The 14,138-nt window shown below is 46.9% G+C and overlaps 1 protein-coding gene across 2 annotated transcripts; it reads right to left on the bottom strand.

Moving 5' to 3' along the window:
• Positions 1-2,033: 2,033 nt before the first annotated feature.
• On the bottom strand, positions 2,034-13,442 carry CDA (cytidine deaminase). 2 transcript variants are annotated; one of them, XM_089667044.1, is made up of 5 exons: positions 13,114-13,442; positions 10,692-12,884; positions 9,059-9,170; positions 5,274-5,331; positions 2,034-3,659 (listed from the first exon to the last, which is right to left on the bottom strand). In XM_089667044.1, the coding sequence occupies exons 2-5, from the start codon at positions 11,008-11,010 to the stop codon at positions 3,549-3,551; spliced, it is 600 nt and encodes a 199-aa protein (XP_089523170.1). In that variant the 5' UTR covers positions 11,011-12,884; positions 13,114-13,442; the 3' UTR covers positions 2,034-3,548. The 2 variants fall into 2 exon arrangements, with proteins under 2 accessions (XP_089523170.1, XP_089523169.1); XM_089667043.1 differs by having other exon boundaries at positions 10,692-13,442.
• Positions 13,443-14,138: the final 696 nt, after the last annotated feature.

The following is a 14,138-nucleotide window of genomic DNA, read 5'->3' as shown; positions in this document are numbered from 1 at the left end:
CCTGTCTATAGGGGCCCTGCACTGCCTACAGGGACTCCTCACTATCTATAGGGACCCCATACTGGCTACAGGGACCCCATACTGGCTACAGGGACCCTGCACTGTCTATAGGGCCCCCACATTGACTACAGGGATTCAGATCCATCTACAGGGACCCCGCACTGTCTATAGGGACCCCGCACCATCTATAGGGACCCCGCAACGTCTATAGGGACCCCGCACTGTCTGCAGAGGCTTTACCATAACGTAGATCAGGACGACACAACGAGGGAATTTTACTAATACTGCAGAATCCGCATTTGTGCACAGCGACCAATCAGATTCCAGCTTTCATTTTCAAAGTTTAACTGAATAAGCTAAAGCTAGAAGCTGATTGGTCCCCGTACACCACTGCCCCAGTTCTCCTCCTCCCCTTCAGTCTTGCACAGGTGTATCGGCTCCTCCCCTCCAGTCTGGCACAGGTGTACCGGCTCCTCCCCTTCAGTCTTGCACCTTCAGTCTTGCACAGGTGTACCGGCTTGATGCGTTTTACCGCGTTCCAGTACAGCTCTGTGCAGGAAAAATGTGGCCTGTTCTACTTTTTTTTCTGCATCTGAAAACCATATCACCGACTTTCTGTGCATTTTGGATGCTGAAACTCATGGGGTATGAACCGGCTCTCACACCATAGAAACGCAGTCCAGATGCGTTTCTGCATGCACATTTTTTGTGTTTTTGGCACGTTTCGGTGCGATTTTGATGCATTTTTTACGCGTTCCAGTGTTTTTTTAAATGCTTTCCAGTTATTTTTTTCCCCCTCTCTTTTTATTCAACTTAAATAGGTGCATTCCGGTGCGTTTTTGATGCGTTTCATTGCATCCCAGTGCAGTTCTGTGCAAGAAAAATGCCTCCTGTTTTTTTCTGCATCAGGAACGCACCGGAACTGCAAGCGCTGATGTGAACAGTGACACCGACAACCAGATCACCAACTTTCTGTGCGTTTTGGATGCAGAAAAAAAAGCGACTGAAACGCATGGAGTGTGAACCGGCCCTTAGGGACTCTTCACACCAGACGCAGCGCAGGAATGGCTGTGAAATCGCACATTTTCCCACACCGCATAAAAACTTGCTGTCTCCCGCCGACGCTCGCGGGTGCACGCACATGCGTCTACAGCTGCCGAGCCGCATGGCATAGCAGCCCCACGCTGATTGTCGCAACACGGTTTTTGAAATTGCGCCTTCCATTGATGAAATCGGCGGGCTTCCTTTAAACGCACCACCTGGAAACGCAAGCGCCGGGACTGAGAACTCATGGGGCCCCCGGGCAATAGGGGATCATGGGGCCCCTGTGTCCTTGCCCAAACTCAAAAAAGCCTATGAAAGGTACCAGGGGCATCTCATGAGGCCCCCTACTGACCCCGGGCCCTCGGGCAGTGCCTGAGTTCCCAAACTTATTATTTTATCGTCATTGGGCAGAGAGGACGACTCTCATTGATTGTCCAATCAGCAGGATGAGGGGGCGGGGAGGTGACACAGGAAGTGGCATTGCTGAGCCAGGAAATGGGCGTGTCACCGGCCTGGCAGATCACAAGACCGGCCGAACAGAACTAAAAACTCATTTCACAGATAACGCTTCATGTATGGCGGCTTATGATGGGTTGTGGCTCCACCCCCTATCATATGTTGCCATGGAGATGCTCTGGGAAAGGAAAGTTCCGGAAAGGCGAGGACACAAGTCTCCATTTTTTCTCTTTATTTAGGTTTTGGTTGGAAGTTCAGCAATTTAAAGGGGAACGCCTGCGCCCCCTAATGGTGTGATTTAATTACTGGCCCTTTTTAGCATCGCTCACAAAACTTGGCGCGCCGTCGCCGCTGGCATTCGCTCCAAAATGCTTCCCCCCCCCCCAATCTTATTTATTTATTTATTATTGATAGGGATCCAATCGATTTCTGCAGAGCCACTCGCACCACAAGAGCTGACACTCTAATGTCCTCACCGCAATCACACCCAATGCAGGATCGCCGCGAGAAAATAAAGGACAAAAGAAAACGAATGCAGCCGCCACATCGGAGGAGCGGGACGCTGTAATGTGTGACATCATCGTTCTTCTTGGGTTTAGATACATTTTAAATACATTCCTGAGTTCTGATTGGTTGATTTGCATTTACATACACTTTAATTACATCCCGAATTCTGATTGGTTGATTGATTTGGGTTTAGATACATTTAAAATACATCCTCAGTTGTGATTGGTTGATTTGGGTTTACATATGCTTTAAATACATTCCTGAGTCCTGATTGGTTGATTGATTTGGGTTTAGATACACGGTAAATAAATTATGAATTCTGATTGGTGGATTTGGGTTTTAGATACATTTTAAAATACATCCTGAGTTCTGATTGATTGATTTTGGTCTTAAATACATCCTGAGTTCTGATTGGTTGATTGATTTGGGTCTTAAATACATCCTGAGTCCTGATTGGTTGATTTTGGTCTTAAATATATCCTGAGTTCTGATTGGTTGATTTGGGTTTAGAAACACATGAAATACATCCTGAGTTCTCATTGGTTGATTGATTTGGGTCTTAAATACATCCTGAGTTCTGATTGGTTGATTGATTTGGGTCTTAAATACATCCTGAGTCCTGATTGGTTGATTTTGGTCTTAAATATATCCTGAGTTCTGATTGGTTGATTTGGGTTTAGAAACACATGAAATACATCCTGAGTTCTCATTGGTTGATTGATTTGGGTCTTAAATACATCCTGAGTTCTGATTGGTTGATTTGGGTTTAGATACACTTTAATTACATCCTGAGTTCTGATTGGTTAGACAGGTAATAAACTGGCGGCCCTCCAGCTGTCGCCAAACTACAAGTCCCATGAGGCTTTGCAAGGCTGACAGTTTCAAGCATGACTCCCAAAGGCAGAGGCATGATGGGACTTTCGCAACAGGTGGAGGGCCACCAGTTTGACATTTAACCAATCAGAACTCAGGATGTATTTAAAGCTTTTAAAAAGCTTTAAATACATTCTGAGTCTTGATTGGTTGATTGATTTGGTTTTTAGATACACTTTAAATACATCCTGAGTCCTGATTGGTTGATTTGGGTCTAGATACACTTTAAATACATCCTGAGTCCTGATTGGTTGATTTGGGTCCAGATACACTTTAAATACGTCCTGAGTCCTGATTGGTTGATTTGGGTCTAGATACACTTTAAATACGTCCTGAGTCCTGATTGGTTGATTTGGGTCTAGATACACTTTAAATACATCCTGAGTCCTGATTGGTTGATTGATTTGGTTTTTAGATACACTTTAAATACGTCCTGAGTCCTGATTGGTTGATTTGGGTCTAGATACACTTTAAATACGTCCTGAGTTCTGATTGGTTGATTTGGGTTACTGTCACTCTTTGAATAATCCGTCTGATCCAATCTTGTATGTGAAAGTTACAATGTATTTCAGAGCAATGGGACGACATCCCGCGCCTTCTGTGACGTCATCACGTCCAATAAATAACAGAATATACAATGCGAATATACAGGATGGCCATCATCAGTCCTAATTCTTCAGGTTCTCCGGCCCGAAGGACATCGGCAGCATCTGGTGGAGGGAGGTCAGCAGGTAGGAGCCGCTCGGCTTGGTGAGGAAGATTTCCAACTCCGTCCCGAACTGGAAGGAGAACAAAGAGGAGAGCGGTGAGAGTGTGCGACACGACAAGGCCACAGAGCTTCTCCTGCGTCAGGTGACCCCTCTGCCTGGATCAGAACCTCTGAGGGGAGATTTCTCCTCTCTTCCTCTCTGCATCGGAAGTGATGGAAAATCTCCCTAGTGAGAGGTAGACATTTCATCCCGGCAAAGGTTTTAAGTGTTGGGGTTAGTGGTGATTACCAGTGGAAGGGTCAGTATTAGTGTTGGGGTTAGTCATTACCAGTGGTAGGGTCAGTATTAGTGTTGGGGTTAGTCATTACCAGTGGTAGGGTCAGTATTAGTGTTGGGGTTAGTGGTGATTACCAGTGGTAGGGTCAGTATTAGTGTTGGGGTTGGTGGTGATTACCAGTGGTAGGGTCAGTATTAGTGTTGGGGTTAGTGGTGATTACCAGTGGAAGGGTCAGTATTAGTGTTGGGGTCACATCTGGGGTGCAGTGTGGAGCAGCAGGAAGGTGTGTGGGGTCCAGAGTGGAATGGTGCAACTAGCAGGTGGGACACGTGGTGGGCAACATGGGAATGCTATAGCGGAAGGTGAGTGGGGACCAGAGAGAGGACTGAGCAGAAGAGGATCAGCAGAGCTGGGGGACCAGAGCAGGAGAAACTAGCAATGTCGCACTGAGTGGGGGAGCAGCAGAGCTGGGGGTATTACTGAGTGGGGATCAGCAGAGCTGGGGGTACCAATGAGCAGGGGACCTGCTGAACCAGGGTACTAATGAGCGGGGGATCTCCTGAACGAGGGTACCAATGAGCGGGGGATCTGCTGAACAAGGGTACCAATGAGCAGGGGATCTGCTGAACGAGGATACCAATGAGCGGGGGATCTGCTAAACGGGGGTACAAATGAGCGGGGGATCTGCTGAACGGGGGTACCAATGAGCAGGGGATCTGCTGAACGAGGGTATCAATGAGCAGGGGATCTGCTGAACGGGGGTACCAATGAGCAGGGGATCTGCTGAACGAGGATACCAATGAGCAGGGGATCTGCTGAACGAGGATACCAATGAGCAGGGGATCTGCTGAATGAGGGTACCAATGAGCGGGGGATCTGCTGAACGGGGGTACCAATGAGCGGGGGATCTGCTGAACGGGGGTACCAATGAGCGGGGGATCTGCTGAACAAGGGTACCAATGAGCGGGGGATCTGCTGAACGAGGGTACGAATGAGCGGGGGATCTGCTGAACGAGGGTACGAATGAGTGGGGGATCTGCTGAACGGGGGTACCAATGAGCGGGGGATCTGCTGAACGGGGGTACCAATGAGCGGGAGATCTGCTGAACGGGGGTACCAATGAGCGGGGGATCTGCTGAACGGGGGTACCAACGAGCGGGGGATCTGCTGAATGAAGGTACCAACGAGCGGGGGATCTGCTGAACGGGGGTACCAACGAGCGGGGGATCTGCTGAACGAGGGTATCAATGAGCGGGGGATCTGCTGAACGGGGGTACCAACGAGCGGGGGATCTGCTGAACGGGGGTACCAATGAGTTGAGGCATATCATGTCCATTTCTGTTTATAATTTTTGTGTATTCTGGATTCATTTTCATGTAGATGGGAAGGTAGGTGGGTGTACCTACCTCTCTCATGACTTGTCGGCAGGCTCCGCAGGGACTGATGAACTCCTCCTCCACGTCACTGCAAAGACACAAACAGGTCAGTAATGGGGGACCCGACACCGGGCCGCATGTCTTCTTTTTTGTCCTCTTAGTAAATTTCCCTTCATTTCCTGCCCCAGAGGCACAACAGGAAGTGGGAGGAAATCTCTGCAGAGGGAAAAGAAAACTGCTGCCTCCTTCTTCTGCTATCAGCATGATCCACATCTGATTTGGTTTTCCTGCCACCAAGAGAAAAATGGTGACAGGGGGAGGACACAGCCTGTGATTGACAACCTCAGCTTTGTTCCTGTGTGCTGTGTGGAGGGGGGGGCATGTCCCTTCCCTCCAATCAGCGCTCTCCTCACTGGTCTAACTTCAGCTCTCCGCCCCCTGCTTGTCAGAGCTGAGAAATCCTGTGTAGATTCTGCACTTTGAATCTCTGTAGAGGGCTGCAGATAAGCAGGTACAACTCCACGTAGGAGGATTTCTTTCATCTCTGCGTATCACTTCACTGGGGATATGGAGGGTTCCCAGCGCCTTCCATTGAGATCACACACCTGTTTTTCACTGGTTTTGCATTTGGCTCGGGTCAGTGTCACTACTGGTACCATGAGGCCATACCTGGACCCTACAGAGGTCGCACAGGGAGTCCAACTCCTCCAGGAGGGGTCAGTAGGGGGCCCCATGGGATGCCCCTGGTACCTTTCATAGGCTTTTTTGGGTGTGGTTTGAGTGTGGGTGAGGACACAGGGGCCCCATGATCCCCTATTGCCCGGGGGCCCCATGAGTTGTCAGTCCGCCCCTGGTCCCCTCTACAATCTCTGCTACTGTTGGGGCCCCGAGGGAGGTGAACAACGAGGGCCGCCGCGCAGGTGAATATTTGGCGCACCAGACGCACAGATGCCGTCAGTTATATAACCTCTGAAATCGGGGTGAGCCAGTTAATGGATAACCGCGGTGACTCGGGCCCCGTGTGTGGGGGCCGGGCCCTCCGTCCGCGCTAATCATTAATCGCACTTTGTCAGCTTTTTCTTTTTTCGTTCCCAGATTTTGTGGAATCATTTACAGCCGATGAACGGAGGTGACTGGCAAACAAACTAAAGGGGGCCGCCAGCCCGACACCTCTGCAGGCTCCGCCCACTGCGCTGCCTATTGGTGGAATCTCCTCCCACATCAGCAGTCCTAAATATATAAATGTAAAGGCTGAAAACTGCATATCATGTGACCGGCATCAACCAATCAGAAATGATTGCTGAAGTCCCAATGTGTGACATGGGGTTCTGATGCAGCCTACGAGCGGCAATTTCAATGGACTTACACAGGCCTGGCTCGCTGTTGTCCCTGGTGATCCTGCCATGAAGGTCCTTACTGAGGCACTTCCTGTTGTAGAGTGACAACGCTTCGTCCCTGTCTCCCAGCTGTGTTTCTGCGTTGTCACCCTGTCATATGAAGTTCTGATGGAGACTACAAGCAGCCATTTCAACAGACTTTACACATTCATGATCCAATGTTGTCCCTGGTGATCCTGCCATGAAGGAACTTGTTCAAGCACTTCCTGTTATAGGGTGACAACGCTCCATCCCTGCCTCTCAACTGTGTTTGCATGTTGTCACCCTGACATATGGAAGTGGCTGCAAAGAGGCTGCAGGAGATCAGCAGCCCGGAGATGCAACAAAGGATGGGAAAGGTGAAAGCAAGGATTTTATAAAAATGGTGACGGGTTCTCTTTACATCGGCCCTGAAGGAGAATTCTCAGCAGTTGTCAGCCCGGCCTGTGACAACACATCTGGAAGTTACTTAATAATTGCATAACGGAGCGTATAACAGGCTGGTGACGCATGAATGGCGTGCGATCTGCTACGTCCGCGCAATACCTGATCCCTCCCCGCAATATCTGCTACATCCCTGCAATACCTGATCCCTCCCCGCAATACCTGATCCCTCCCCGCAATACCTGATCCCTCCCCGCAATACCTGATCCCTCCCCGCAATATCTGCTACATCCCTGCAATACCTGATCCCTCCCCGCAATACCTGATCCCTCCCCGCAATACCTGATCCCTCCCCGCAATACCTGATCCCTCCCCGCAATACCTGATCCCTCCCCGCAATATCTGCTACAGGGAACGCGGGGCGCAGCCAGCGCTATTACTCATCGTCTGCCGAGAAAACTTCCAGGTTGTGTCACTTCCTCCGGCGTCTGGCCTGTAGATACTCATAATGATGAGCGGCGCCACCTCCTGACCTGCGCCACCTCCTGACCTGCGCCACCTCCTGACCCGCGCCACCTCCTGACCCGCGCCACCTCCTGACCCGCGCCACCTCCTGACCCGCGTCACCTCCTGACCCGCGTCATCTCCTGACCCGCGCCACCTCCTGACCCGCGCCACCTCCTGACCCGCGTCACCTCCTGACCCGCGTCACCTCCTGACCCGCGTCACCTCCTGACCCGCGCCACCTCCTGACCCGCGTCATCTCCTGACCCGCGTCACCTCCTGACCCGCGCCACCTCCTGACCCGTGCCACCTCCTGACCCGTGCCACGTCCTGACCCACACCACCTCCTGACCCACGCCACCTCCTGACCTACACCACCTCCTGACCCGTGCCACCTCCTGACCTACACCACCTCCTGACCCGTGCCACCTCCTGACCTACACCACCTCCTGACCCGTGCCACCTCCTGACCTACACCACCTCCTGACCCGTGCCACCTCCTGACCTACACCACCTCCTGACCTGCGCCACCTCCTGACCTGCACCAGCTTCTAATGCACATTGTGAGGAGCTACCAGTGTGTGGTGATATAAGAGGAAGCCAGTCAGTCCAGGGGAGGAGCCGGTACACCTGTGCAAGACTGGAGGGGAGGAGCCGGTACACCTGTGCAAGACTGGAGGGGAGGAGCCGGTACACCTGTGCAAGACTGGAGGGGAGGAGCCGGTACACCTGTGCAAGACTGGAGGGGAGGAGCCGGTACACCTGTGCAAGACTGGAGGGGAGGAGCCGGTACACCTGTGCAAGACTGGAGGGGAGGAGCCGGTACACCTATGCAAGACTGAAGCGGAGGAGCCGGTACACCTGTGCCAGATGGAAGGGGAGGAGCCGGTACACCTGTGCAAGACTGGAGGGGAGGAGCCGGTACACCTGTACCAGACTGAAGGGGAGGAGCCGGCACACCTATGCAAGACTGAAGGGGAGGAGCCAGTATGCCTGTGCAAGACTGAAGGGGAGGAGCCGGTACACCTGTGCCAGGCTGGAGGGGAGGAGGATACGATCAATACTGCTACAATGTATGGATCTATTGATGATCTTTCTCGTCGGGTTACATTATTTCAGTTTGTTGTGAGATTCGGATTCGGTGAGATCGCGGCACAGAAGGTTCCGGCGGGGGATCTCCCGATGGGCGGTTCCTGCGCACCGCGTGTTACGTTGTCACCGCTTGTTGTACAACCATAAAACATGGCGGAGGGATCGGCGGGACTCCTATGGGGTCTATCCATCCATCTGTGGACACCCCGGTTGACAGTCGGATGGAGTCGGGAATGGTTTGCGTCTCATTGGTCGGGATTCTCCTGGACTTCCTGTCCCAGAGTCCCAACAGGAAGTTCCTGTTCTGGTGACACCGGATTCCCCATCACTTCCTGTACTGGTGACACCAGGACTAATAGAGGGGGGGAGGACAAAAGACCCGACAGGGGCGCCAACTCTTCCCTGCTGCCAGCAAATAAAAAACAATCGCCGACGTGCGCTTGAAGATTCGGGGGTCACCTGGTGATGGCGATGGCGATGAATTGCTTGCAGCCTTCGGCCACGGCTCTGTGGATGGCGTTGCGTTCGGCGCAGATCCCCAGGGTGTAGCAGGCGTTCTCCACGTTGCAGCCTGCGGGATAAAGCAGAAGGAGCACCGTGAGAGGCCTGCTGAATCTTACAATGATTAACGGCCATACAATCTGATTGTACAATATTTGTAGATCTGCCAATAGCTGTGTAATACTAAAAATCGAATCTTCACGTGTACCGCGCGCCCGATTCCCGGTCATCCCAGATTCCGCCTGATTGGATACAGATTGTACGGACTGTTCACCCAGACGTGTTCCAGAGTCTGGGTGATTGACACGATATTGTACAATCAGATTGCAAGGTGTGTGGCCAGTATTGGGTAGATGAAGATTTCCCTGCCGCAGCGTTCTCTGGATGGGATTGCTGAGCGTTAGCTGCCATCTTACCGCAGGCAGAAATCCAGAGCCGGCAACTATTAACCCCCCCGGGATAACAACCCCCCCCAAAAAAAATAAAATAACCAAAAAAACCCCAGAAAAAAAAAACAAAAAACAACCCCCCCCAACTCCCCCCCCCAAAAAAACACACACACACAAAAAAAGACAAAGAACCCCCCCCCCCAAAAAAACCCAAATAAAAACCCAAACAACCCCCTCAAAAAAACAAATAGAAACCAAAAGAAAAACAAATAAAAAACAAAACACCCCCCAACAATCAAAATAAATAAAACCCAACCCCCCCAAAAAACACACACAAAACAAAGACCCCCCCCCCCCCAAAAAAAAAAAAACTGGGCAGACTTGATGGACCACTCAGTCTTTTTCACTTTTCTATGTTTCTATAACCGAACAGGAAATTAGATGTGCGTCTGAAAATAACTCCCCCCGCTCCCTCCACTGTGACTCCACCTCCACTGTGACTCCACCTCTACCTCCACTGTGACTCCACCTCCACTGTGAGTCCACCTCCACTATGACTCCACCTCCACTATGACTCCACCTCCACTGTGATGCCACATCCACTGTGACTCAGCCTCCGCTGTGACTCCACCTCCACTATTACTCCACCTCCACTGTGACTCCACCTCCTCTATGACACCACCTCCACCTCCACTGTGACGCCACCTCCATTATGACGCCACTTCCACTATGACGTCACCTCCACTGTGACTCCACCTCCACCTCCTCTATGACACCACCTCCACTATGGCGCCACCTCCACTATGACGTCACCTCCACTGTGACTCCACCTCCACTATGACGTCACCTCCACTGTGACTCCACCTCCACTATGATGCCATCTCCACTGTGACTCCACCTCCACCACCACTGTGACTCCACCTCCACTATGATGCCACCTCCAATATGACGCCAACTCCACCTCCACTATGACGCCACCTCCACCACCACTGTGACGTCACCTCCACTGTGACTCCACCTCCACTATGACGCCACCTCCAATATGACGCCACCTCCACCTCCAATGTGACACCACCTCCACTATGACGCCACCTCCACTATGACGCCACCTCCACTATAACGCCACCTCCACTATAACGCCACCTCCACTATGACGCCACCTCCACGTCCTCTATGACGCCACCTCCACCTCGAGCACTCACCCAGGTAGATCTTCCCGTTCTTGGCCAGCAGTGCCGCCCCCACCCGGAACTTGCTGTAGGGGCAATAGGCAAAGCCTATGGCTTCCTGACTCTTGGCGAGGAGTTTCTGGATCAGGTCGGCATCCAGGGACGACTTGGTGCTCTTCTCCAGTTTGTGGTTGGACAGGAAACGGTCTCCTTGGCAGGAGGAATTGTGGTTCGTTTTTCCCATTGAGGGTTGCGTGTGCGCCACCGCGTCCTCCATCGTGTGCGCCACCGCGTCCTCCATCGTGTGCACCACCGCATCCTCCATCGTGTGCGCCACCGCATCCTCCATCATGTGTCTGGAAGACTGTATGTGTGTGTACTGTCTGTGTATGTATGTCTGTATGTGATTACTATGTATCGGTCTGTATTATGTGTATATCTGAATTACGTGTATATTTATATTATGTGTATATGTTTACTATGTCTATTTCTGTACTATGTGTATATTTTATAATATATATGTGTCTTTATTGTCCTGTTTATGTCTTTACTATGTGTATGTGTGTGTGATTACTATGTATCGGTCTGCACTATGTATGTGTGTGTGATTACTATGTATCGGTCTGCACTATGTATGTGTATGTGTGTGTGATTACTATGTATCGGTCTGCACTATGTGTATATATTTACTATCTGTATGTCTTGACTATGTCTATATCTATACAATGTATAAATGATGTCTGTAATATGATGTATATATGTTTACTATTTGTATGTCTATACTATGTGTATATTTATAATATATATGTGTCTATTTTGTCCTGTGTATGTCTTTAATATGTGTATGTTTGGACTGTGTGTGATTACTATGTATAGGTATATGTGTATATGTTTACTATTTGTATGTCTATTCTATGTCTATACAATGTATATCTCTAAGCTAAGTTTCCTATGTCTATTCTATGTGTATATTTTATAATATGTTTAAATGTTTACTATTTGTATGTGTAGACTATGCCCGTGTCTATACAATGTATAAATGATGTCTGTACTATGTGTATATTTATATTATGTGTCTATATTGCCCTGTTTATGTCTTTACTATGTGTATGTTTAGACTGTGTATGTGATTACTATGTGTAGGTCTATAATTTGTGTATATCTATATTATGTGTATATGTTTACTATTTGTATGTCTATACTATGTCTATATTTATATGTGTGTCTTTATTATGTGTATGTATATACTCTTTTCTGTCTGTACTGTAGGTATGTCTATATTATGTGTATACTTATATCATGTGTGTGTCTATATTATGTGTATACTTATATCATGTGTGTGTCTATATTATGTGTATACTTATATCATGTGTGTGTCTATATTATGTGTATATTTATATCATGTGTGTGTCTATATTATGTGTATACTTATATCATGTGTGTGTCTATATTATGTGTATACTTATATCATGTGTGTGTCTATATTATGTGTATATTTATATCATGTGTGTGTCTATATTATGTATATATGTTTACTATTTGTATGTCTATACTATGTCTATATTTATAATATGTGTGTCTTTATTATGTGTATGTATATACTGTCTGTATGTCTTTACTCTTTTCTGTCTGTACTGTAGGTATGTCTATATTATGTGTATATTTATATCATGTGTGTGTCTATATTATGTGTATATTTATATCATGTGTGTGTCTATATTATGTGTATTTCTATGTTATGTGTATTTCTATATCATGTGTATTTCTATACCGTGTGTATGTCTTTTTCTGTCTATACTGTAGGTATGTCTATATTATGTGTATATTTATATCATGTGTATTTCTATACTGTGTGTATGTCTGTATTACATGTACATGTGTACCACATATAGGTCGAAGATACTTGTATGTCTCTACTATGTATATCTGAACCACGTAGATGTGGATGTTGTGTCTATGTGTACTCCGCGTGTGGGTGTAAACTACGTGTGTGCGTACCGTGTGTATGTCTACGCTTTATATACAAGTTTCCTATGTGTATGTTCCGAAGATGCGTGTGCTATACTGCGTGTATCCTGTGTGCATGTCTTTGCTATGTGTATATGTATGTTGTGTGTATTTCTATGTGATGTGTATTTCTTTGTGTGTTCTGCTGTTTATATTTGTCCCATGTTACGTTGTGAGTTTTTGATTTCTCCTTTATATTCCGCGGTCTGGATGTATGTGCTGCGTGTGAAATTTTTTTAAAAAAAATAAATATATATATTATTATTATTCAGGATTTATATTATTATTATTATTATTATTCAGGATTTATGGCGCCAACAGTTTGCTCAGCGCTTTACAATATAAATATATATATATATATATATGTGTATGTGTGTGTGACGGTACATAGATGTGTGTGGGATTTCCCGGCTCTCCTTGTATGTAGATGTGATGTGGATCCGTGTACCTGTGTGTGATCAGCGGAGCGGATTGCGCTGTGTATGACGTCTGCAGTCCTCGGTAGGATGTCGGCGTGCGATGGATGTGCGATGGATGTGCGATGGTCGCCCGGCGTACGACTGAATTCCTCTTCTCTCTCCACAGATTATAAAGTGAGAGATGTGATGACTCTTCCTGGCTGCGGGGTGTCACCTCGCCCTCCAGCGTATTGCAGCTCTGCACTGTACTGTGAGCTCACCCAATGACAGCTGACCCGGCCTTTCATCGCTTCGCATTGTACGCAGGAAGAGTAAATATTGTCCACCGCTGGACAGGATACAATACCCGACTGCCCATAATCTGGGAGCAAAAGGAAAAAAAAATCACTAAATTATTTTCTAACAAAAGGAAAACAAAAATTAAAAAAAATACTTTTTTTTTTCTCTAGAAGAAAAAAATATTTTCTTAAAAAACATATTAAAAGAAAATAAATTCTGGAAACATAACACTTAAAGATATAGTTAAGAAAAAATAACAAACAATTATTTTTATTAAAAATAAAAAGAACAAAATTATCTGCTAACAAAAGGAAAACAAAAATTAAAAAAATACTTTTTTTTTCCCTAGAAGAAAAAAATATTTTCTTAAAAAACATATTAAAAGAAAATAAATTCTGGAAAAATAACAATAATATAGTTAGGGAAAAATAACAATTATTTTTATTAAAAAAAAAGAACATAAAATTATCTTCTAACAAAAGGAAAACAAAAATAAAAAAAAAAATACTTTTTTTTTTCCCTAGAAGAAAAAAATATTTTCTTAAAAAACATATTAAAAGAAAATAAATTCTGGAAAAATAACACTTAATAATATAGTTAGGGAAAAATAACAATTATTTTTATTAAAAAAAAAGAACATAAAATTATCTTCTAACAAAAGGAAAACAAAAATTAAAAAAAGACTTTTTTTTTTCCCTAGAAGAAAAAAATATTTTCTTAAAAAACATATTAAAAGAAAATAAATTCTGGAAAAATAACACTTGATATAGTAAAG

Source organism: Staurois parvus, unplaced genomic scaffold (genome assembly GCF_062004578.1).
Source record: "Staurois parvus isolate SC_StPar_1 unplaced genomic scaffold, SC_StPar_1.0 ptg002985l, whole genome shotgun sequence".
NCBI classification, from domain to species: Eukaryota; Metazoa; Chordata; class Amphibia; order Anura; family Ranidae; genus Staurois; species Staurois parvus.
Note: the sequence above shows the minus strand (reverse complement) of the source record. Positions and strands in the feature narration are given on the sequence as shown.

Excerpts from the sequence above, each read along its gene's own strand:
- CDA (XM_089667043.1), bottom strand. The coding sequence starts at position 11,010 with ATGATGGAGGATGCGGTGGCGCACACGATGGAGGATGCGGTGGTGCAC. Across the intron at positions 5,332-9,058 it reads ATCGCCATCGCCATCACCAG|TGACGTGGAGGAGGAGTTCA; the intron begins GTGACCCCCGAA and ends GTGTCTTTGCAG. Across the intron at positions 3,660-5,273 it reads GCCGACAAGTCATGAGAGAG|TTCGGGACGGAGTTGGAAAT; the intron begins GTAGGTACACCC and ends TTCTCCTTCCAG.